Source organism: Falco biarmicus, chromosome 6, assembly GCF_023638135.1.
Source record: "Falco biarmicus isolate bFalBia1 chromosome 6, bFalBia1.pri, whole genome shotgun sequence".
Taxonomy (NCBI): Eukaryota; Metazoa; Chordata; class Aves; order Falconiformes; family Falconidae; genus Falco; species Falco biarmicus.
This window is the reverse complement of record NC_079293.1, coordinates 72105640-72131663: the sequence shown is the minus strand read 5'-3', so window position 1 is coordinate 72131663 and position 26024 is coordinate 72105640. Positions and strand designations below refer to the sequence as shown.

At 45.6% G+C, this 26024-nt stretch overlaps 1 protein-coding gene across 16 annotated transcripts in view; it reads left to right on the top strand.

Moving 5' to 3' along the window:
- The window catches only part of EXTL3 (exostosin like glycosyltransferase 3), a 131207-nt gene that overhangs the window by 73895 nt on the left and 31288 nt on the right, over window positions 1-26024 (top strand). For 10 of the 16 annotated variants that reach the window (XM_056342849.1, XM_056342845.1, XM_056342844.1 and 7 more), the window contains 2 exons: window positions 18558-18684; window positions 22650-25277. In XM_056342849.1, the coding sequence (XP_056198824.1) occupies window positions 23130-25277 (2148 nt within the window). In that variant the 5' untranslated portion in view covers window positions 18558-18684; window positions 22650-23129. Of the gene's footprint in view, window positions 1-14848; window positions 16017-18557; window positions 18685-22002; window positions 22080-22649; window positions 25278-26024 lie in introns of those variants that run through there. The other 6 variants (XM_056342850.1, XM_056342851.1, XM_056342848.1 and 3 more) reach the window with 5 other exon arrangements.

Genomic DNA, 26024 nt, shown 5'->3' with positions numbered 1-26024 from the left:
TTATTTTTTGTTAAAAGCCCCAATGTTGGTTTGGCATTCTGGGAAGAAAAACAGCCTTCTTGCGTGCCTCCAAGCAACACAATGATTTGCTGGCAGAGTAAGCGACAGCTCAGCTAGCTGTTACAGGCATGGTGAGTCTCGCATGATGTTCTGCAAACCATTCTCATTGAACTCTTCATTTTCAGAAACACTTTCTTTCGAAGTTTTACGGTCCATGGAATGTGTACATGAGAACACCTTGGTGTTTATACCCCCTTTTGGGAAAAAAACCACATCTACAAAGCCAGCTGAAACTGAAGTTGCTTTCTGGCATGTCTGTGTACAGTAAATCCACACGGTTCAGGTTACGATACAAGCACAGGTAACAGAATGACTCTTCTTTTGTTCTGTCACCACTTCTGCTCTTTCTTCAGCAAAGAAAAAAAAAATCAACCTTCTCCTGCAAACCTGTTTTCGGAGCCAGCAATAAAGTAGGAAGATGTTTTTTCCCAAATCTAATTTGAAACATGATGACTGGACCATTCTTAAATAGCTTCCAATTTAACAATACAGAAACTTCACAGAGTGCTTGGCAGGAGCCTCTGCACGTAATTTAGATCATAATCAGATGCATTAACACATTTTATATGGATCTCACGGGGGCCAAGAAGACAAGGTGTGCTGGGTAATTTCTTTCCAGATTTCTTTACCTGATTGTTTATTACTCTTGGGGACTTCATTTGTGGTCCAAATGTCACCAGCAAAATCCTGCTGCTTCATGTGCCTGCATTTAGAGTAGCTAGTAGCAAGGCTTCAAATAACCTAATTGGCGTGTTATTGTGAGTCGTTCCATCTGTGTGTGTCAAAGGGAGGATGGAGAGTACGTGGGGAGGGAGAGAGGTGAGAGGTACAAAAGCAAGGACCCAATTCTGGAAATTGCTGAGCTTCCCCTGTGCCTGCAGCTCGGTGGGAAGGAAGGTGCTGAGAGTGCTCAACAAGTTGCATGTTTCCCGCTGAGTATGATCATGAGCTCTGCTTCTAGAGAAATGCACAGGGGAAGCACTCCCTCCCCACCTTTTTATTTTAGCTGTTAAACATAAGCAGCTCTAATTTCATAAAGCTTCTGAAAACTTTTCAGCACTTTGTGCAAAGAAACAATCGTATATCATTCGCATTGCTTCATTGTTTTGCCATTAATCCCCACCCATGCCAAAAGCACCCGTGTTGTGAAATCTCTCCTTTGACAAAATTCTGTTGCTGCTTTGATAAATGATGTTTTGGATTTCCTTCTGCTCTGCTGGTTTGTATTATCCCCTCAAAAGGTGGGAAGTGAAGTTCCCTGTCACTTCAATGTCTCCTTTATACGTGCTGAAGTAATAACCTTTCCCATGTGTTTCATGGGTATTTATTTGTTATTGAATGTTGTGAACTGGCATAATACCGGGATTCCCAGTCCTTCCCCAGCCATGGGCTGTCAAGGCCAGGCTCCACCCTGAGATGTACAGCTCAGGGTTGGGAACCTGGTTACTGGGACACGAGGGGATGCTCCTTGGTACTGGGACTCGCTTCCCAGGGTGTATCCCACCTAGTGGTGGCTTTGGCTGGCTGCCATTGACAAGCATGATCCCTGGCTGTGGGCCAGAAGTCAGCATAACCAGGAACCAAAGCCGCAAGGCAGGTCAGATGTAGCCACAGTGTTCAAGAGTGTGAGGATGTTTAAGAGCACAGAAGAGGCTGGATTACACCAGCTGGACTTGGGGCCAGAGAACTGATGGATCTACTGGCACAGCCTTGGGGCTGTGGCAGCCCATACCAAAACCACAGAGCCCCTCTTTCCCCTTTTTCTAGTGATAATGATACTGACACCCCCCCCACCCCCACCCCAGCTCAAAAGCCACAGTGTTTTACTGGCACACAGTGAAGGAGTGCTGTGGTACAGTGCTTCGGGTGCTGTGCACAACCTACAGGCAAACTGCCAACTAAAACTCTTGCAGCCCAAAGCGGTTTGAGTGCAGAAAGATCCTTTGCAGGCCAGAGGAGAAGCACTTACTTCTGTTTGCTGCTTTCTTTTTTTTTTTTCTTTTTTCTTCTCCTTTAGTAATTGTTTATCAACAACATTTTCCCAGGTGATGATGCAACAGCACCCCAGATTAGCCAAGGCCATAAAGTGACTTTTACAACAGAGCATAATGGTGATGAAGAAGTGAGTATCCTTAAATCAGAGTTGATTGGGTTGTTGACTTTCCATTTCATGTACTGAGGCAGTCCTTGTGTCTCACCCCTGTAACACCAGTGAATTGTGCTGTTGAAATGTTGATGGAGGAAGGAGAGGGCGAAGAGCTGAGTCACCCAGTGCCTCTCCCACAAACACCTGCCTTTCCCTGGGTTTTCTGGCCGAGTACTGAGGAATGGCATTACTTGCAGGATATCCTGCCCCAAGGCATAGAAGTTAGGGTTGTTGGGTGCTCCTGAACAAACCCTTTCCCCTCCATCTCCTGCTTCACTTTCAACCATGAGAGCATCAGAGCAGGCTGATACAGGCTTCAAAGGGTTTGTGCAAGCAGGGTAGGCAGGCATGCACGAGAGGGAGAAAATATCCCCAGTCCCTTTGCTATTAATAGCCAGTTCACAAGCAGTTTCCTTGCTTCCAGTGTCCAAATTACCAGCTGTGACTGATGTATTCTCCTTAGGTCAATGGCATGTACAGCGACCAACTTGTCTTAACAAGTTGAGGGGGGGTTATCGGTTCAGCTGATGAAGTTAGCTCAGTGACACGCAGAGCAGCGCTGCTCTGCTCACTCTGTGGTTTAGCTGGGGCATGGACACACTTGGCTTGGGTGGACTGTGGAAAGGTGCCTGAGCTTGCTGGAGTGGTGAAGGAAAAAGGAGTGTTTTGTTTCCTAGTTGTTAAAGATCTACTTAGGCTGGACTTCAGAATTATTGATGTTCAGCCTGTGTTTGTACCAAAACACAGTGACTGTTCAAACAATTGCTCGGCTGAACCTATTGGATTACCTCTTGTTAAAGCAGTATTTGATTTGGCTTGCTTTTTTGTCAAGCCTCTGAAGATAGTAGCTTGCTTTAGCTTTTTGTCTCTGGATAGCATGAAAGAAACTGCTGCCCAAAGGGGATGCACTGCTGCCTTCTGTAAATTAGAAGCACCATGGCTTATCTGTGTGGTGTAGGACCCATACATCCTTCACCTGCCTTCACCTTTATATCTTGTACATATTACTTGGCTGGGTAAGAATCTTGTTTGCTGAAGGCTTGCCAGGTGCTGATCTGTTCCTGCTAGATCACAGCTGCTGTTCTCTCTTAGTACATAATTTCAATAGCTCCTTACAGCTCAGGCCTCATATCTGAAAATAAAAAACAAACAAACAAAAAGTGGTGAAACTCTTCCCGTGGTCTTATCCACGTAGCTACATGCTCAAATGCAAGGGGGAAAGTGTTGCTTTTCTGCTGCGTGGTTTGCTTGTGTGGCCTGGCAGGTCCTCCTCATGTATGGGCAGAAGGGCCAAACTGCTGCTGAGTGGGGGAGCTGAGGAATTTAGGTTCTCTTTTTGCCTAATTTCAGGTGAATGTACTCTGCTGTTTGGGGGTTGCTGTTTAAGTGTCACAAGGAAGGGCATAGGCATAAATAAAGGGGAATGGGAAAGATACACAAATTCTTCTGATGGTTGGAAATGGGACTAAAGTGCATTTATTTGTTTTCTCTATCAGATAGTAGGATGCTGACTGTTGTGTATGTGTGGTTGCCCTCCACTGGGTAATACTAGAATGACCTCTCTATAGTTGAGATTTTTTTGACCAAGATCAGTCCGTTTCTTCAGGCTGACTGTGAAGAGAGTCAGGAGCATATTAGGTGCAAGGATGGGTTGTTGAGGACTGCACAGTGTGACTGCTCACTCTTCACCTGCAAAGCCATCGCGGGCAAGAGGCAACTTCTGAGCTGGTGAAGGAGGAGGAGTTGGCCAGTGCCAAGAGATGCACAAAAGCAGACTTTGTCACTAAACATGGCCAAGGTTTGCAGAGGAGTTCAGGTGCTTGCAGTGGGGTAGCCAGGGCTTGGAAAGGCTGCAATACATGTTGCTGCAAGATGTGGCTCGAAATCTGTCATCAAGGCCTGTCTCCATGGGGCACGTCAGACCTCAAAATAGGTCGCACACCTCTTGCCTCCTGCTGTGTTCAGTGGAGTAGGCCTGAGTTATGCATCAGGCTGAGAATTATGTTACAGTCTTAATTACAGAATAATTTGCTGACCTTCAGTTTTACGAAAATAATCTGAAAGTGAGTTTATCTGTGCTTTAAATGGCTGTTACAGCGGTGAAGCGAAGGTTAGAGGGTTTAAGGGAACTGCATCCAGCACGTTACAGCAGAGAAGCAGAGGGTTAGAGGATTTAAGGGAGCTGCATCCAGCACTTGTGATTTCCACCATGTCCTTGAAGGTTGCTGATACTCACTAAGTCAGTCAATCCTAGTCAGCAAAAACAGTGGTTTCGGGTTTGGTTTTTTTCCCTTCTGGATCAAGACTACCAACGTCAGGAAGATAGCTGTGTGCCTTACAAGACCATACTAAAGGTGAAAACTTTTCACTTGAAACCATTTCAAAATGTGTATGCTAGGAACCATAGATTTTTTTGTCTTCTGTGGATTTTGATAAGGCAGCTGTTAGAGCAAGCTGAAAGGAAAACAAACCCGAGAGGAGCTTTTGACTTCAGTGAAACTCAGTAGTTACACTTTCCAGTAACAACAGAAGACGTGTCTAAAAAAATATCCCAAACCTGGTGACACCTAGATTTCAAAGACAGCATTTAATATGTTCATCTTTCCTCCTACTTAAAGCAACCAGACGGGATCCAGTCTGGTATGTGCACACCTTGTGTTTCTCTCTGTGTGTTGGATACGTGAAAGGGTTTGAGGAAATGATTATGTCGTGGTTGAGCACAGAGATGGGAGCAGAGGAATCCTTAAAAGGATGTCTCTTAAAACATCTTCTAATGTCAACCCAACCCATTTAATCTTACAGTGTTGCTCTCATGACTGTTCTGTCACATCCTACAGGTATTAAGTCTTACGGCACCACTAAAGCACCTGGAATTTTAATGTCAGTGGTATATATGTCTTAACTGAACAGATGTATTCCTCTGTTAAGATGTAAACGTTAGAGAGAAGGAAACACGGTGTGCAGGGAGGCATCCCCCTGTCACCAGGTCATCTGTTCAATGAAAAGCTCATGAAGAGTTATTTTTATTGTACACTACAGCTTCATCTGGTTCAGGAATCTCCAGGAAAGACTTCCATGTTCTTTGGTATGTCTTTGAATTGTAGAACAAATCAGGTTGGAAGGGACCTCTGTAAGCCTCTAATCCAACGTCCTGCTTGGAGTAAAGCTAACTGCAAAGGTAGGTGAGGCTGCTCAGGGCTTCATCCACTTGTGGTTTGACTGTCGCTGGGATGGAGGATCTGCCACCTCTCTGGGCTCCTGTTCTAGTCACTTGTTTTGTCCCTGTATATCCAGTCATAGGAGACTACATCGGAAACCTTGCTGATGTCAAGCTAGTCAACACCAGCTGCTGTACGCTCATCTACCTACCAAGCCAGTCACTTGGTTCCAGAAGGCAGTCAGATCAGTGAGGTATAATTTGCCCACGGTACATCTGTGCTGTTCCCAATCCCCTTCTTGCCCTTTGTGGCCATGGGAGTGGGTTCTGGGGGGGCTTGCTTCATCCACCGCTGCCCCAGACTTCTGCCAGCAGCAAGGTGCTGTGTGGGAAGCTGGGCAGGGTGAGTGCAGCCTTTCCAGTTGCATTGCTGTCCTCTTTATTCCTACCTCTGAGGTACAAATACTCTGAAAAGCAAAGTTGTTGTCAAAGTTAATTCTTGGAAACTTAATGCGGATAACCTTGGCTTTGTCTTGACTTGGCTGCTTGCGGGCTTTCATTGCTTTAGCTAATAAAGCCTTTACAGTTGCTTAGAGACACTTAAAAGTTGTTAGTGTTTAAATAAAGGGATTAATTTCAGGCATCCTGCTGCTAAACTTGTATGTTTGAATTTTGAAAAAGTGTGTTTTCCCTGTGAGGTGTGAACAGGCTCGGAAAACTGGTTAACTTTTATCAGCTAAATGGACTGTAACTCCTTGTGAGGAGCCACTGAAGTCTTCGGCATCCATTTACACTTGCCAGGCAATGGAAACAATTAATGTTGGCTCCATGAAGAATAAATAGGGATAGGGATCTTGTAGCATGAGTATAGGAAGGTGTGTCAGGAATGCCTGCCCTTTTAACCTACTCCTGCTGTTGATTTTATTGAGGATTGAGTTGAATTTTTAACATTTCTGTGCCTTGGTTTCCCTGCCTATAAATTACTTGCATGTTCCTTTTGGTTTATGGAGGACTGCTTGGCGATCATGTGTAAAATGCTGTCAAGGTAGGGTGCCAAGTGAATACCAAGTATTTTATTTTTAGTTCCTTTTAAAATCTTGGACTTTTTGTTCTCCCTTTTATCAGTGTCGTTTTTGGTTTTTTTTTTTTTTAATCACACAAAATGGAAATAAACTCAATCACAGCTGTTGTTGGAGAAGAATCATTAGGCCCATCCAGCTGGCTCTCTTGAGGCCAGTGTGGGATTGTTCCCTATGCTGCATTTCAGAAGTATTTTATCTCCTTTAGTCTTGTGTGTGTGTGGAGTGATGAGCATCTTTCACTTCTGTCAGCTCTCTTCATTAATCCAAATGGGAAGGGCTATTTTTAGGTGGCTATAAGTAAACGGACATCAGGCACTGCAGAAAGGGAACTGGATTATTTTTGGAAACCCATCAGCAGCTGTTCTGCCAGGCTCTGCTGGAAGTTTTGTCTTCGGTTGGGCTGTCTCAGGTTGTGATACCAGTTCCCAAGGTTGTGAGCCTGGTTTCTTGGGTGTGGTCTGCAGCCCGAATCTGGAAGTAGCATCTGCTGGAGGTTGTCTTGATGGCATCAGTTCCTGGCAGTTAATTCCCCGTAAACCAGCCTGGCTTGGAGGGGCGCAGGGTGATGATTGAGCTGGAGATTTTGGGACAGAAGATGAGGTCAGTTTAGGGGCAACATGTGATGTACACCTCAAGTGGAGACAAGCCCATGGAGACAATGTTACGGTTTGAGCCCTGGATGAATGTGCAGTAGGCTTGGCATCGGTTAGTGGCCACACAGCAGGTTTCGGTGTGCTCTTCAGCAATTTGCTTGTGTTTGTTTTGCTTCAGTGGATTGCAGAAGGGTGACGTTGTTTTGGTTTTGCTTAGCTTTGTTCATCAGCATTTTGGGACGGCTTCTGCTCTCGCTGAATTTGTCTGCAGAGCTTTGCTGATGCTGTCTGGAGCCATTTGGTGCTCCAGTTACTCAGCTGTGAACGTGCGAGTCAGAGTCCGTGGGGGCAGTGACTAAACCTACACCGCTGCTGGTTGGAGATCTTGAAAAGCCCAAGCAGAAAACATTGTGTGTGTGATTTAGTCGATTCTCTCCCTCGGCAAAGAGCCCAGCCTAATTTCAAAGGTCAGAACATGGTCTCACCTGGGTGTTCCATGCCTTTTATAGAGCGGTTGAAGGCCATTACCTAAAATTAGCTTGCTGCTTGGGGAAAGCTGATATTAGCTCCACGTTAGGACTTTTTTCGAAGCTCTTGATGATCATTTACTTCATGGGTTCCTATTGAAGCTCGTGGGTACAAGGTAGAAAATGGAAGACAAATAGCACTGATACTGCTTCCTAACTGAGAAGAAAGACAGGGTGGGCTTTTAGGGTGTTTTTTGGTGGTGGGTTGTTTTTTTAAGGACCTTTAGGGAAGCTTTCCTAGGCAGGCCAGTGGACTGCCTTTTGAGTCGGACTTGTTTTTGTTTTTCCTCAAACTTCCTGATGATCCAGATGTGCTGGGGAGCACTGGGAAAGGGAAAGTGCCTTCAATGAAGCAGGCTTAAATTGCAAAGCACAGTCAGATCTGCTAAGCAACAGCATTGACACGTTTAAATAAATCTGCTGTTGAATAATATAGAGTGACATATTGAGAACAAATTTAAAAAAAAAGGAAACTCGGCACAGATTTGGGAAATGACTGGAACAGAAACAGAACATAAATGTTAGAGAGGATGTTAGATAAAAGAGAGGGAGGGCTACTCCACAAAAGGAGTGTACTGGAGAACCAGGATGTGCATCAGGAAGGATGAGACAATAGCAGAAGTGTAAACTTATGCTGAAATTATCCCTTGGCAGTAGGATAATTTATTTCTACTTCTCTGCCAATGCTGATGGTCGCAAGGATTGAAAAAATTAATACTGCCTAGTTCAGAGAGGAGCATGTGGTGGAATATCAGACAGCTTAGAGAAGAAGGTAAGGTGGCAGTTCTTCTGCTGGTGGCTTTCTTATTGTTCCTCTGGGTCTGTAGTGAGTTGGGTGAGAGTCCTGTCATATCCCATCACTGTAGAGGTGCGTGATGCTATGAAAGAGGGCACAGACTGAATTAGGAGGGTTTGTATTTGAAGCTGGTGAAAGGAAATAACTTGCGGAGCTCAGCTGTGGAACTCACTGCTGCAAGAAGCTATGAAACCAAGTTCTTGATGTGGTTTTCCTTTTCTCTCGTTTTTGTGTGTGTGTGTGTGTCTGTGGTTTTTTAACAGTTCAGACTTTGTGCAGTTAAGATTATATGTGATTGATCGCTTTAAAGAAGTATCTTGGTGGAAAGCTTCTGTTCTTCAAGGACTCATGCAACTCCTATTTGCTAGTGGTTAGGGGGAAATTGTTCTAATAAGCTGTTCTGTGACTATGATTTATGAGTATTTTGCACTAAAGCAGCTGGAAATGAGCACTCAGGAGTGAGAGAGTGAGGGGTTGAAGTGGATGGATCATTGGTTTGATCTAATATAGCCATCCTAGTGCTTTTTTATTATTTTTATTGGATTCTGTACAGTGGTCAAATTGAGTTGTGAATTTTGTGGCTATCTTAATGACTTTGTTCCAGGCCGATGCCTTCATGTCTGTCTGCATGGCACGTTCGCAGTGGAGTTGGTGGCTGTGTCGCTGAGCCCTTCAAAACATGTGTTCACCAGCAGCTTTCCCAGGCTCTGGGAGCATCTCCCCTTTGCTTGGCTCAGCACCAGGTATTTACTCTGGACACGAGCAGCTTTTGTCAAGTGGATGGCAATAGTTAACCCACACGCTAGCCAACCTATTATGCTATTAAGCTGAAAAGGGAATTAGCTGTGCTGTCCCTTGCAATATTTTTGTGTGATCTGAGCCATTTATGGCTCAAGTCACTGAGATGAGAGTGAGATGGCACAGCATGAGAGATGCTAGGCCTTACTCTTCTGTCTGTAATAACTGATACAAATGGCTGGAAGAGACGTTTGTGGCTTCCTTGTCCATTAGGACCTCTCAGCATCTATTCTGCAAATGGTCTCTGAAGCTGGCATGAGTAGGAAATGGTCTGATCTTTGGGATGATGGCTGGGAGACAGCAGCTTGTGTTGGAAGCAATTGTTTCAACTGCAAAAGCGTCGTGCTGGCAGTGTGTCCCACTGCCTATTTTTAAGCTGCTCCAAGGGCATTTGGCGCCACTTACCCAGCAAAAATAGCTGTTGCATGTTGGAGATTTCTGCCTGGAGTATTTTTAAGCCTGGCTCGTTCTCACCAAAGTAGCTTCAGCTTTCCCAAATGTACCCCCTCTGCTAACATTTGGATTTTCTTCACCTTCTGTTGTGAACAGGCAAGTGGCACTGTGCTGGTGAGGATTACTTGGGCAATCTCTGAAGTGCAGCGCATATCCACAGTATCCCTGGCACATGGTTTCTCTGGGAATTTTTCCTCTAGGCCACGGAAGTGCATTAGTGATCTTAACTGTTCGAAGCCCTGTCAGCTATGAGTAAGATCTGTCCTGCACATCCTGCTGCCATCCAGGGAGGCTGTTAAGCCATTAACTTTGGAAAAACTTGGCTGGTTTAAGCTGCTCAGTGTTAGCACCAGTCTCACCACTCATTGCAGTGGATGAATAGCTAAAGCATTTGGACGTTATATGATTACATCAGATTGTCTCAAAGCCACAAGGTATTTAGCTGGCCTGCATGTTCGATACCAGTTAATAAGGATTTCTTTAAAAAGACACTTTTGCTTAGCATTAGATGTTCATTAATGTTGTCAGAGTGTTCTAATAAAATGGGACTTTGGCATCTGGTCTTATCTGTTAGTCTTCCAATAACTGTTGAACCCATCAACTGTTTTCACTCAAATTAGAGAGATAGAGCTCACCAAAGCATTAACTCCCTGTAAATATCCTGGAAATAGGAAACCGAGGCTCTTTATGGGGTACTGGAGAACCCCATGAAAGATTGAAGGCATCGAACAGTAAGAATTCAGGCTTCATTTGTGCTGGTGTTCCCAGAAGTGCTTGTTGGGGCTACGCTGAGACAATAGATTGTATTTTTCTCTTAAGTACAGTGCAGAGCAATGCAGGGGCCGTTACAAGTGCCTGACTAAAATAATAACCATTCCAGCTGTTTCTCCAGCTAGCTAGCAGGACACCATTAGGTTCAGGAGAGCAGTTGGGAAGTGCCTTTGGACCAGGCTGCGTGCTTGACACATTTTTGGTTTCAAAACCAGAGGATTTAAAAAATAATAACAATAATAATAATAAATAAAAAACCCCAGCTCACACAAGGAGTCATGCTTTGGTGCCTTGGCCTGGAAGGCAGCATTGAAGCTAAAAGATCTATTAGTGGTTTTCAATTTACTCAGGCTGAATCCTTCCCTGAGGATTGCTCATGTTCTGTGGAATTACAGGGTTTGGTGTGATAATGGTTTTTGCCTATATTTCTCCCTTTTGCATTTTCTCAGTGTGAGCAGGCAAAGCAGCAGCAAAGCTCTTGCAGGGACTGGAGAGGCGCGAGAGTCCTCAAGGGCTTGCATGGGAGTGCGCCTCTCTTGGACCAGGAGATGTGCGGGCATGGCAAGATGCGGTCTAAGGAGATGAGTGATGCTCACAAGCTTCGGAAGTAATAAATGTCAGTAGAGGAAACCAGTGCTGGGTCTCTGCCCTCAAACCGCTGGTCGTTAGCTGACTCACTGCGAAGGAGGAGGATGGAGGTGGGTCACAGGGAAGCATGAAGAAGGATGTGGATAGACTGAACTGATGGGCTGACAAGCGCTCATCTGTGGAGGCTGCAGAAGACACCATGAGGCAGTGGGGTTGTTGGAGAGGGAGAACAAGAGAGGCCCAAATAGGGGCAAGTAGGATTCAGGCAGCAGAAGAAATTTGGTGAGAGAGGGGCAAAGAAAATTATCTCAGCAGCTGCACTTTGCGTGGTTACTCCTGTATCCTGCAGCTGTTCATTAGAAATTCTGTTTATGCCACAGGGAGTTTTGGAGTCTCTGAAGCTGACACAGTTTTAATAGACAAAGACATTTTGAGTGCAGCACATCTGCTCCAGGATGCTGAGGAACAGGCTCCATGCGGCAGTGCCATTGGTTGAAACATTTCATCGTGCTTTCTTTATTTTAAGACCTGCTCTTTTTTATCCTAAAAAGTAACTTTTGAGGTCAAAACAAGTGCTGTGTTTGCTCATTAAGTTTCCAGCCCTTGAACAGTCCTGCCATGCTCTTCCTAATATCCCTGAATTCCCAGCCCTGAGAGTTAGCAGAATCACCTTTTACTTTGAAGGATCCTAAAGCATTTCACAAAGTGGCCGTCGCAGAGGTGTGAAGCAGTGGTACATGCTGTGTAACACATAAAAGTGCAAAAAAAAATATTTTTTTTTCAGCATATGGGATCCCACTTGTGCTTCCCAGAGTATGGAGAGCTGCTGGTGCCTGCTGAGCGCTGGGTATGAGCTGGGAACTCATAAAGTCCAAATAAAAATAAATAATATGTAAAGTTGTATATGAGAAGAATTTCATAAAACTAGGGAGTTTTGCTATTAGTGGTTTTGGTGGGTTTTCTCCTATGAAGCTTCAGTTATTAAGAAACCCTGAAAAGGGAACCAGTCAGTCTGAGCTGCACCTCACCCCAGCTGCAGCAGTGACGCTGTGGGAGGGAGCACCCCCATTGGGACCCTCTGCACAGGTACAGGCTTGAGGGTGGAGGGATGCAGAGGCCTCCTTTGGTTGCCTGATGGCTAATATAACCCTGCATTATTAAAAATTTGGTGAGTGGGTATATTTAGTTGGTGAATTTATTTCTAGGCAGGCTCAAGCTAACCCTTAGCTTAACATTTCTAACCCATGGCTTTCCAAAACCCGTCTAATCTTGCTCAGTGATTGAATCTACCTTATGCAGGTGAAAAGTTAATTCCTTCCTTCACCTCCAGCTCTGGCCAAGTTCCCTTGATCCTTCTTTCCCAGAGCTCTGTCTTAGGCCTTCATTAAACAGAATAGTGTAACTTTGCCCTTCCTAACTGGTCTGTTATTATTGCATCTGTTCTGCAGTGTTTTCTATATGTTTTTCTACCAACCCATTATGATAGGAGCAATCTCTATGCTGGACATGCATGCTGTGTGGAGTTCGCTGTCTCCTATCCTGCCTCTTCCAGGGACTGAGTGTTGTTAGGCTTCACCAGCCACGTGGCTTGAGACTAGGTTTGTCATTTATATTTCTTTATGCTATCTTGCAAGCGAAGCACTGGGGACCAGTGACGAAACAGCACACAGCATGTGTCAAATTATCCAGCATTTCAAATCGAAGCAGCCACTTTGCTTTGTAGAAATTTAATTATCATGCATTCTGCTGGTGCTTATCTTCTATCATACACTCCTCTGCTGGCTAATAACTTCGTTAAGCACACCCACAAACCTCAGGCACTGTGTTTCTCTCTCTGTGTATTTTGAAGTGCCTTATTTGACTGCTTTCACATCTGCACATCCTAACCTGTATAGTGCAGGTGTCCTGCACAGACTTTCATTAACTGGACTGCAAACATCTGGTCTGTTAGGCCAGCTTAAGTCACCTGGCCAGGTTCCTCTTTGCTTTGCACAGCTATGGTAATTAGTTTTTATTTCTTTATTTCAGCCATCATAACATTGCTTTAGCTGGCAGAGATCTTACCTGAAAGGTCTGCACCAGTGGTGCCTCTTGGTTTCAGGTGTGGACTTTATCTGGCATGGCACTTACACCAGCAGCATTTTTCCAGCAAGGATGCTACCTGCTGTATTGCTTTCTGGCCAGCATATGGGCACATTGCATAGGAGGAAGATCTGTAGATACCCTGCATGATGCTCTTGTGAGTTGTTTTAAGCATAGGCCATGCCCTGGGGAACTCGCAGGTCAAACACACGGGGAAAAGAATGGCCAGACGTGCACATTCACCATGACTTGGTTCACCACGGAGCCAGGTCTTTAGAAAAGGCTTGCTGAGGCACAGTGCTGGGTTGGTGAGTGAAAGGAGCTTCTGAGGGGTCCAGAAAAAGAAACAGGAGGAAAACACTGTGTGTTACAGTCCAGAAGGGCCAGTAAAGCTAGGGGCATTTGTGTGATGGGGAGAAAAGAGGCAGGGCAATCATCAGCTTTTCTCAGAAGGCTAGAAAAAGGGCAGAATATCCTTGGATTTACTTTTTTCCCATGGCTGACCTTAAGCTTAACCATGCTTCTCCACCAAGATGGAGACAGGGCAGCCTGCTCTCCAGCCCATCCTGGTCTGGGCTTGATTTTTATTGGAGGTCTCATTTCTTCAGAAGCAGTTACTGCCTTTCAAACTCTGTGCGGAGTGCATTTCCACTCTTGTATGTGGCCAGATCTACATGAGTGTACGTGTTCCAGAGCCTACCCATGCACAAGTGCTACCAGCTAGTGCTATAACGGTGGTAGTGGGGTTAGGATGCTGTTAATAGTTAGAGGGATAGCTTTGACACAAGCTCAGCAGAGGTGGTGGCATGATGGTGTGTGGTATGGTGACACCCCTCTCCTAAAACTGATCCAGATTAGTTCAGCCACTGGGTTCCTGTTGTGTTGCATGCCTGTGAGTGCAGTATAAAGGTATTTAATGTCCCTCACCTACTGGAGACCATGTGACTTGGGTGTCCAGTAATGAGAGAGGGATTTTTGCCCGTAGGACCCCATTTGAAGCAAAGCCAAATTAATAGAGTCCTGGCAATAGTTGTGTTTGTGCATCTGACTTTCTAGCTTGCATTGTAATGAACAGTGTTGGATAAGAATCTACCTGCTATATAAATATGGGTGATTATGGTGTGTCAGGTAATTTAGTTATTTGGCATGATCAATTGGGCTGTCTGAAATGGAGCGGCCTCCACTTAGGTGGTGATGAAGCGTTCTCCAAAAAGTGCAGAAGACCATCAGCTTACTAATAAGACTGTACTCAGCAGCCCGCCCCATGCATCAAAGGCTTTTCTGAGAGGAGGGGAAAAGCTGGTGTTAAGACACACAGCAGCAGAGATATAAATGGGAAGGCAGGGAGTGGGTGAAAGAGCTATTACAGGGAGGGAATGTACATTTGGAGTTGGTTAGCTGGGTTAATTTGGCCATGTAGCACTGACAAATTTGATGTCACTGCATCTTGCTCAGATGTAGCAGCCAGGGTTCCCCTGTTTCTGTATGCCTTCCATGGATGTAAACTTCCTGGCGTGCTTGGGTCATGAGGACTGACTGCTGACCTGCCCCCTTGCCTGCTGAAGTCCATGAGAAGCCACCCATATGATTTCATGCTGGTTAGAGGCCCCTCGGTGGAGATGCTCAGTCTTCAGAACTGGCTGATTTGCTGCATGCGGGAAATGGACACACTTTCCAGAAAACCCACAGAGACAGGTTATTTTCCATAGTGACCCACCCTGCTAAGTGATATGCTGTTAGCATTGTGTTTCAGTGCTGTTCGGGCAATATTTCTTTTTTCTTATAACATGTCCAGGACCAAGGAAGCTTTAAATTTGCACTTAATTAGGACCTGAAGCATCTGTCAGGGAGCAGGAGCCTGAATTCTGCCATGTGACTATTTGCTGATGAGGAAGTGATGAAGATGGTGTTTTAGGGAGGTAAGAAAGGTTTGTATTTTTGCCTTGGGGAAAATAATGTGTTTGAGCTATCTAGGGCTGAAAACCACAAAGAATACAAAGGACTCGAGCAGTCTCACAAAGTCAACATTTGGAAAGCCAGCCCTCTCCTCCTGGCTGGAGCTGACCTCTGCAGGCTTCTCTCGTACAATGTGAAGCGCCTGGCTCTTCACTGTGGTTTTACCTCAAGACAGTCCTTGTTCACTAATTGCTTCAAGGTAAAAGCGGAAGAGCCTTCTCTTCCTCCCACACCTAATTTATTGCTTTTTAGCGGTGAACAAAAGATCAGCCACACACCGGCTCCTTGAGCAGCTTGTACCACTGCGCATGATGGAGCAAAGTACCTGCTTCCTAGGCTTGCTTCCCGCATCCCAAAAAATCTTTAGCACTTTGTAAATGGGAATGTGGTGAGCAGTACAGCATCAGCCACGGTGTGCCTGTACGGATTTACCAGCTTTCTTGTAAAGCTCTGCCCAGCCGTCCCTTCCTCTGAGAATCTGGAGGGGGGTGAACTCTGCATCTAGGGTGCTCTGCCATTCGGTACCGCAGAACGTAAAAGGATTTGCTTATAAGCTGGGTATTTCTTTGTGCAGAGAAGTGCTTGTGTGCAGCCTGGAAAAATAAATAAAACAATGTGGCTGGTTTATTACCAGAAAACAACCCTAAATAAGAAACTTAAGACCTAAAAGCTCTATATGTAAAGTAGATTTTGCAATGCATTATGCAGAAAACAGAAAAGCACTGGAGAAGGACACTGCTGGAAAAGGGAGGCTGGGAAGATGGATGATGTTGCAGACAGGACAATTAGATGTGGAATGAATCCTAAGCTGGCACCACTTCTAGGGTCACCTTGGGCAAGTGTTTCTCCATACCTCCGTTACGTGCTCTCTGAAAACTGGTTGCAGTTTTACTGTCTTTTAGGATCTCATCAGAATAAATGCATGTTCATGAACCACTTGGTTAACCTCAGCTGAGGAGCATGACAGACCTTCAGCAGCTGCCATTCACAGAGGGCAAAGCAGGCAGGTACCTGGAAGCACTTAGGGGAAAGATTTCTGTACCTTCTGCTTGCCACAGTACTGAGCATTTCCTGGAGCATGCTCTTGTCCCTGTGTCCCCAGTAGGGAACAAAAAGCTGTAAGCCAGACTGTTGGTTCTTCACTTGTCTGCCTTGAAGCAGTTTGAGTTCACCTTTGCTACGTAAAGAGGGATAATGAGGCATGGAGGTTGCATGTTTTCCCCTGGGTGCTGGAGAAAGGCAATGTTAGAGCTGGGGGCAGACCCAGGACACTCTGACTCCAGGTGTCTGCTCACATTTCTAAGTTATTGCCACCTGAGAGCCCAGACACAGAATCGTACAATCATTTGGTTGCAGTTGTGGGTGCCCCATCCCTGGCAGGGCTCAAGGCCAGGCTGGACGGGGCTGGGAGCAGCCTGGGCTGCTGGGAGGGGGCCCTGCCTGTGGTGGGGGGGTGGGAACTGGATGGTCTTTAAGGTCCCTTCCCACCCAAACCATTCTGTGAGTCTATGATTTAAGTTGAGAGGGACCTCTGGAGGTCTCTGAACCTGTGCATTGTCCAGCTGAGTTTTGAGTATCTTGTGGCCTGCTATCACAAGGGCCAGCTTTGGCTAAGCAGGTAGTGGTCTGAGCTGCGGTTTGATGGCACTCCTCACCTCCACATGCTTTTTCATTCTGCCAGTGATGGAGCCCTGGAAGGTCTGGTTGCTGCCACTGCAGACAGATTTGGGTTTGCAGGTAGTCGGCAGGAGGAACCCCCACTCCCAACCCTTCCAGTCCTCTTTTTTTCCTGCTCCTAGCCTGGATGTCCAGTGCACTTCTCCCAATTCTTAACCCTGATTTTCCTTCTTTTCTTTCTGTGATGATGAGGCAACTCAACTTTCATCCTTGAGGGAGCAGCACTCCATTTTACCTCCACACCTGGGATGGTTAACTGTACATCTCTTTTGGATATCAATTCCCTCTTCACCTGTCATAAGTTTTCAAAAGCACCAGCAGAAGTACAGAGATGTGCATCTTGGGGTCCCACCTGTTGAGGTTTATGAGCTGATGCTGCTGCTTCTGGGTTTTTTTTGCCATGAAAGAAAGGGCAACTGCGTCTGAGAAAGGTCTAATCTTGAACTTGCCTGCTGGGGCTCTGCAACCAGCAGCAAAGAGTTCATACTGATAACGACTCTTGGCAGCTGCGGCAGACTTACCTATCCGTTTCGTGCCCAGAGAGCTTGCAGACCCTGGCACTGAGCGGCTGCAGGGTGAGAGCATGGGTCAAGGGCTGGGGCCCTGAGGTGTTGCATGCTGGAGTGCCCTTGGTAAGACATGCCGTGGTTGCGGGAGTGAGCGCCCTTTAGCCCCTACAAACATGGGGTGAAAAGCAGGTCTCAAAGGATTTGTTTTCAAGTACCACTTCTAAACTACCCCAAATACCTCTCTGATCGCTCTCTGCTCTCACAGGTAAGGCTGGTGGAAGGTCTGCAAAGGAGAGGAAGTTAGAAAAGCTCTTGTAAGGTCCTGGTTTTTTTATTTGGCTGCATTTTTTCCCCCAGCTCTATTCCCCATCCAAATGAGGTGTTGGGGCAATTTGCACTTTCTCCTCCCTGCAAGGATTTCTGAATCGCAGGAGATGCATTTGTGAAGACTGTAAGATGAAGTGATGCTGTACTGGGAACAGTGGTCCTATGCTGTCAGGGCAGGAGAACACCTGACTGGAGAGAAGGTAGCAAACATAGTGCAAAGCCAGCATCCATGTTGTCTGGGACCCGTTTCCAATAGAGCACAGAAAGGCAGCACAGGGAAAAAGTAGAAGAACAGGGTGAATGTACATGGTATTTCCCCAAATACCAGCCAGCTGCTGCCTTCTTCAGCACACGTAGTTTTCCGACTTTGCTGGAGCAAGCACATGGAGGGGCTCTCTTGGAGTGTTTTTCTGCAACCCCTTAACCTTGTGCATGGCCAGTTGCAGATGGGGGGCACGGCTGGAAGCAGGTTTGACTTCACATGGAGCTGCAAATGTGATGAATGTTCCTTGGTTTAGATAAAAGCTTCCTAAAGCCAGGGATGCAGTTTATCCCCTGAATTTACAGATTACAAGACTTTTTACTGGTTGTGTGTGTAGCAGCGTTGATTTAGCCTAGGAGAATTTCTCTGTACCTGTGAGCTCTCGAGATGGTACAAATCCCTCATGATGATCCCTAAGGCTGTAGCATGTGAAGAATTTCAGAGTGAATTTTCCGTCTGCTCCTTTTAAAGATCTGCTCTCAAACATACCTTAAAGCACACACCTAATAGATTGATTCTCCTTGTTCAACTGCTCCTGTTCCCGAAGCGATTGGAGGTTTGGGGTGTAATCCTTTCCTTTGAGAGCATTAGGAAGTAGAATGTTATCATTGCTGAAGGGCTGTTTTATGTTTGCTTCTTTTCCATTTCACCTGTTCTAAAGGGGGGGAAATATGCTGTATTTTCTTTGTATAGCAGAATTTTTTGCTTCTCCTTTTAAAAAAAAAGTTGGGTTTTGTTTTTCTTTTTTTTTTTCTCTTTGATTTCATTTTTAGTGCTGGTGAAAGAGACTTGGCAATAGAAACTGTGTGTTCGAGACTGGACAGATAAGGCACAGGAGCCGCTAACACGCATTCCCTGACATCCTTCACCGTTCATCAGGAGGGACCCTGCGTGACAGAGGTGCGTACGGTGCTTCACCCCCTGTGGAGAGGACCAGCACAGCAGAAAGTCTGTGGAGGCAATATAGCAGTGCTAACACTGCAGACCCGTAATTTGATGAGGAAAGAGAGTCAGGACAAGTATGGGTGCGTACAGACAGAGTTGGGAGCTAATTCAGCAGATGCAGGACCCCTGTGGATTTTCTTCCTAGAAGGTTCAGTGCAGTCTGTGCCACCATACTCTACCTAATTGTTATTTGTTGCTATGCTAAGCTCTGGAGGTGTATAAGTTTAAAGTTTCCAGGCTCTGTTCACAAATATGCTGAGAAAGGAACAATATTTCTCTTAATTTATTATAGAGGTGAACAAAAGGAGATGCAAGCAGGGAGGAATAGGTGTGCTCAGGTATTTGCGGAAGACTTCAGTGACTGAACATTTGTGGAGTAGTGACTCCATCAGCATCCACAGATCAGACCAGCCTGGCTCTTCTACTGGAAATGCAAAATGAGGGAGAGACTCAGGTGTTCCTGTAACTTTACTGGCACAGAGAGTGCCTACTTGTGGAGCTGCATAAAGCTGGGAGCATAGCCGGAGATTTGAAATAAGATGTGACAGCATGCTCAAACAGCAGTTTAGTCTCACAGCCCTGTGCTGTGGGAGAAGGAACTGCAGCCTGCAAATCTGTCCTGCCCAAGAAGTCCGTCAGATTGGCATTTGGGAAGAAGCTCTGGTAATTACTGAGCTTCTGATTTCCTGGGAGCTCTTCCTGCCTCTGTTTTGTGTGTGTGTGTAATTAGGTCTGTCAGTCAGCAAGGTTGTGTTACAATGTCAACAAGAGTTCTCTGTGTGAGGCTCCATCAGTTTAAAGAATTACATAGTGCTTGGGAATGATAGGGATGAGTTGGCTGGAAAGCCCAGCCACTAACCTGTTTCTCCTCCTCCCAAACTTCTTTTTGGGAGCTATGGAAATCAGCAGCCTTTCTCCCCAGGGTTGCTTATTGCTCTTAAATACAACACTGAAGTCTCTCTTGGTAAAACCACGGATTGGGTTTTTACTTTGCCTCTTTTTTTTTTTTTTTTTTTTTTTTTACAGCTCTAATAACGATGTGTTACAACCTCAGGCTCTATTGAGTTGATGAGGAATAAAGTCTTAGTAATGAAGAAGAGTCTGAGAGAGTGTCTAAAGTGCTTGCTTTATCACCAGCACATATTTCATACTGACAGTCAATACTTCTGATTCCAAGCCATGCGTGTTGCATTTTAAATCCCTCCCCGGCCTGCTCTGGTTTTTGCCCATGTCGTCTTTTCCAAGATAGCAGCAGAGTCAGTTTGTCAGCTTCACGTTTGTGAGCTTACAGGTTTTTTTAATTCACAGCCCATGTTTTTAGGTCAGGAGGTTAAAGTTTGTTCTGCATCAACTGAATGGAAGGACCAGAGTAGCCACTGAAAGGATTAGGTGGCAGAACAGCTGCAGAGGATCATGTGTGGGGTGATGGATTTAGTTTTCCAAGGATCCCAGTTGCCATTTTAGGGACTCCAGTTTGCCATTTCGTTACTGTTCAGGGCTCATAAATGGGCAAAGCAGCTGCAAAGGAACAAGGTTTAGATGCAGTCTTAGCTGGTAATCTTCAGGACTGCCTTTATGGCCTCTGGGGCTGCAGTTTTCTCTGGCCAGCCTGAAGCAGCCTGTCCATATGCCTCCTCATTCTTTCTTGGCCACATTTATGATCCCTTGTTTCTGTGTTGTCTCAACACCTTGCAGGTTTGACTGCACTTATTCCATGGCATCCCCAAACAAAAAATCCCAGCAGAACTTGTTTTCCCACGTGTGCCTTGAAGTTAAGCAGTTTTTTAGATTCGCTGATGTTCAAGTGAGCATGTGCTTTGGCATTTCCCTCAGGAAAAGGATTAATAGGGCAGCTCTCATCTGGCCAGCTGTTTGTAGAAAACTCATAGCAATTCTGGGATCTTTGCAGCCCCTATGAGACCAGGCTGAAATAGCAGGGACTGACCAACTGATATGCACACATAACAGTGACAGCATGAGCTTCATATCTTGGGGAAAGCTTAAAAAAAGGGGAAAAAAGAAAAATAGACTTTTAAATCTTTTTAAAATACTGTTATTATTTTTGCCTTCAGTCACCTGGTTTGTACACCGATCGTGCTAAAACCCTTCTGTTGCGTAGTAGCGGTCCCAGAGGCACAACACAAGTGCGCGGCTATTGCCAAGGCTCCCTGTGCCTGACTGACAGCCCCATGCAGAAGCGCTGGGGATTTACATTCATCACCAGCCTCTCTCCCAGCCTGGGCAAATGCAAGTTGGTGTACAGAGAATAATATTAAAATGTCCTGCCAGCAGAGCCGAAGCCTTCCCCATCTGCGCGCGGTGGCTGTGCCACCAAGATCCAAGAAAGCTGATTTAGCCTTTTGCTGACTTTTTAGCCCTTTTATTCTCTCATGTTTCTGAGATGTACACCAGTGCTGTTTGCCAATGTTACCAATTTAAAATCTGCCTGAATTTTAAGTGTCCATACTGCTGTACAATTTCATTGTGGGTAGAGTTGGGGGGGATTCCCATTTAATCAGGGGGCATTCAGTTACTGACAACAAATGGCCATGTAGGAAAATAGGCCTAGGAATTGTGCTTTATTACTCCACTTGTTTCCCCTTTCATTATGAATTTTCCTGGTTAAAGTCAAGTCTTCTCTTTATTTTTTCTGACACACACTTGTGGACTGCACTGAAAATTATTCCTGACTTCTCTTTGTTCCTTTAAGGTGAACTTCGGTTTTGCTTTGGCTTGTTTCCAGATCTCTTGTTATCAGCTGAGATTTGCTTCCTCGCCTTCTTTCTGCTAATTCTTCATGAGTAGATGAGAGGAGTATTAAATAGATTTAGTGAAAAATGACCGTCACCAGTGTAGATGACTTTCCTCTAATTAAAAATTGAAGCGGAAATGAATAAGCTTCTCTTGAGGCTGTGCAAGAGTCGATGCTAAGCCTAGCACTATATTCATCAGTGATCTGGGAAGTCCAGTATATGAAAGAATATCCCAGAAACTTAGATACCTCAGAGGATGCTAATAAAAGGGAAGGGAGAGTTTCTAGTGGCAATATATTCATGTGGCCTAGATTTAAATCTGTTGGCACAGACCAAAGACTCAGAGCTGAATTTGCCACGTCCTTGATTTTTTTATTATTTTTTTATGCCCATGCTAGCAGGCATTCAGTGCCTTAGCAGAGTTTTCCGAGCAAAAAGGCATATCTAAGCAAGTTGATGGTGCTTGGGTGGTGTGGTACCCAACAGATCCTAACTTCGGCATCTCTGCTTTGATGAACAGAGCAGACTACTCCAATTTTGACAAGAAATTCTCTCTTGTATGCTGCCAACCAGCGGAGGTAATCGTAACCAACACGAGTACGTTCCCTTTAAACTTTCTGTTGCAATGAATTAAAATTTTCCAGCAGGAAATGAAAGCAAAACACTTCATCTAAAAATTCCTCATCGACTCTAGTCACTAGACCAGAACAATAGTGATTACACTCAGTTATGCAGTACAAATTCACAGCACTGCTGTGTCCCAGGATCACAACATGCCATTAAAAGGTGGGTGAAGAGAGCAGGTGTACATCAATATCTCCATTTCGTACATGAGGAGACAGGGGCTTGCAGACGTTAATCAGCTTCTGTGAGGTTACACAGCAAGACAGAGGCAGAAATAGGAAACCAGATGCAGGGGCTGTGATTTTTCTGATCTGGCCACTGAAATGTGCGACTCTAATGAAAACCAGAGTGCCCAGAGAAGAAAAGCATGTGTCTGCATCTAATGAATCCCATCAGATTGACTGTTATTAACCCTGGAGTGTTAGATATACAAAGGATGCTCTTTTGCAGAGGGGACAGTTGCTTCTAAAAACTAGCAATGTCTTAGGTCACTGAGTCGTCATTTTGTTTGCTTTGTCTGAATATATGATTGTTCTCTTGTAGGAATGGCAGAGCATCAGCCATGCAGCAGTGATGAGAGAGACTGACATTTGTATGAGGCTCTTCTGGCTCCTTCTCCACAATGGCTGGTGCCTCTGCATATTCATTGGATGGTAATGCAGGATGTCGAGAGCAGCAGTAGAGTTTGGCTTGATCCCATTGTGTTTTTCTTCTGCTGGTTGAGACTTTGAATCACCATGACAACGCTGTGACACTTCCAGCAAAGGTTGCCTGCAGACCAGGGGTGGGCTGGGGGTGGGTGAGAAGGTCAGTGATTGAGTCTAATGGGATCAAAAGTTGCGCATGCAGCAAAACGACTGTAGAAAAGCTGTCGGCACGACAAGAAGATGAAATTCCCCTTCTATTGGCTTCTCACTAAGCAGGCACAATAACTTTTTTTTTTTGAGAGAGACTCGCTATAAAAACTCTTTTGGTTATGGCTACTGATCCAACGTGATTGGGCATGCAGTGACTTTTGAACTCATGACTGGATATACGATGTTGCGGAATGGGGGAGTGGGGAACGGAGGCCAGCCATGGATGTTGAGATGGTCCAGTCGGATCCGGCTCACCTGGCTTAGTTTCACCCTTTTCATTATCCTAGTCTTCTTTCCCCTCATTGCCCACTACTACCTAACCACCATCGATGACGCAGACGATGCTGGCAAGCGCATTTTTGGCCCTCGAACTGGCAATGAGCTGTGCGAGGTAAAGCATGTGCAAGACCTGTGCCGCATCCGTGAGTCAGTTAGCGAGGAGCTGCTCCAGCTGGAGGCCAAGCGGCAGGAGCTCAACAGTGAAATCGCCAAGCTCAACTTGAAGATAGAGGCCTGCAAAAAGAGCATTGAAAATGCCAAGCAGGACCTGCTGCAGCTGAAGAACGTCATCAGCCAGACAGAGCATTCCTACAAAGAGCTGATGGCTCAGAACCAGCCCAAGCTTTCCTTGCCCATCCGGCTGCTGCCAGACAAAGATGATGTGACCTTCCCCCTGCCAAAATCCAGCCGAAACTGCAGGCTACACAACTGCTTTGACTACTCACGCTGCCCATTGACATCTGGCTTTCCAGTCTATGTCTACAACAGTGACGATTACCCTTTTGGTAGTTCCTTAGACCCTTTAATTAAACAAGCCTTTGAGGCAACTGTTAGAACTAATGTTTATGTTACTGAAAATGCAAATATTGCGTGTGTGTATATAATTTTAGTGGGGGAAATGCAAGAGCCTGTAATGCCAAAACCTACTGAACTAGAGCAACAGTTGCACTCTTTGCCATATTGGAGGACTGATGGACATAACCATCTCATCATCAATTTATCGAGGAAATCAGAAACTCAGAACTTCATTTACAACATCAGCACAGGGCGTGCCATGATTGCCCAGTCCACCTTTTACGAGGTGCAGTATCGACCGGGGTTTGATATTGTGGTATCACCCCTGGTCCACGCTATGTCTGAACCCAATTTCCTAGAAATCCCACCCCAGGTGCCAGTCAAGCGTAAATATCTGTTTAGTTTCCAGGGAGAGAAAATCGAGTCTCTCAGATCTAGCTTGCAAGAGGTTCGCTCTTTTGAAGAGGAAATAGAAGGCAATGCCCCAGCTGACTATGATGATCGGATCATTACCACCTTGAAGGCTGTTCAGGACAGCAAGTTGGACTTTGTTTTGGTGGAGTTCACATGTAAGAACCAGCCTAAGGCAAGTCTGCCCACTGAGTGGGCTCTGTGTGGAGAAAGGGATGACAGACTAGAGCTACTGAAGCTATCTACTTTTGCACTGATAATCACCCCGGGGGACACCCGCTTAGTGATCTCTGCTGGGTGTGCCATGAGACTGTTTGAGGCTCTGGAAGTTGGAGCCATCCCGGTGGTTCTTGGAGAGCAAGTTCAACTACCCTATAATGATGTGATCCGGTGGAACGAGGCAGCCTTAATTATACCAAAGCCACGTATCACAGAAGTGCACTTTCTTCTGAGAAGCATTTCTGACAATGATCTCCTTGCCATGAGGAGGCAGGGCCGCTTCTTGTGGGAGACCTACTTCTCCACTTCTGACAACGTGTTCAGCACAGTCTTAGCTATCATAAGGACTCGAATCCAAATCCCGGCTGCTCCTATCAGAGAAGAAACTGCCGTGGAGATTCCCCACCGGTCTGGCAAAGCTGCTGGTACAGACCCCAATATGGCAGACAACGGTGACCTGGACTTGGGGCCTGTGGAAACGGAACCACCCTATGCATCTCCCAAATATCTCCGCAATTTCACCCTCACTGCAATGGACATCTACAGGAATTGGAATACTGCTCCGGGGCCTTTCCACCTCTTCCCCTACACTCCCTTTGACCCTGTTTTACCATCAGAAGCAAAGTTTTTGGGGTCTGGGACTGGATTTCGACCAATTGGTGGAGGAGCAGGTGGCTCTGGGAAGGAGTTCCAGGCTGCTTTGGGTGGCAACGTCCCCCGGGAGCAGTTCACAGTAGTGATGTTGACTTACGAGCGGGAGGAAGTGTTGATGAACTCCCTAGAAAGGCTCAATGGTCTCCCGTACTTAAATAAAGTTGTGGTAGTGTGGAACTCTCCCAAGCTTCCCTCTGAGGATCTCTTGTGGCCAGACATTGGCGTCCCAATCATGGTAAGAAAGATGTAGCTACTATGGTCTTGCTTCCTGGTGGGGTTTGTGCGTTAAAGTTGGCTTCAGCTCTTCTGTAGTGTGTCAGCTTAGCTGAAGTCATCTGGGACAGCATTCATCTCCTACGGTTGTAGCTGTCTGTACATTGTCTGAATGCTTTATCAGCTGAGAAAAACAGGGAGATTACAGGTATGACTCATCTGACCCATTTTTAGGTGTTGGCATGAGAATGCCCCGGCTCCTGCTCTAGAAACACCTGGTTCTCTCCACCAGCTTCGGAGGGAGGCCGATGTTCAGAGGTGGATGTGATCTGTGAACGTGTGAACTTAGGCAAGATGAATTGCTGTCATGAGAGAAGTTGTTCAGTGACCTTCAGGTTATGCAATACAAGAGCTGTTATGTGGGAGAGTCTAAATTGTAAAAATACAGGATCTTTAGAGGTGCCAGGTGTCCAGCACTCATGAAATGGTAATTGCTTTTATGGACCCTAATATGAATCTTGAGGCTTAAAGCTAGAGAATCTTGCTTATTGAAAATCTTTGCTTAGGCTTTTTAATTGTCATGCGGTGAGGACAGTTGGCGCCTTATAAATACCTTTGTGACTGTTCCTGCACTTTACCAGATAAATCTTTTATAAAAACAGAAGAAGGACTCACTGAAGCTTGCCTACTGTAAGGGCCTCAAAAGTTAGTTATCACTTGCTATTACCCGGGATGGCAGAGAAGTGAATACAAGCCAAGGGCAATGTGA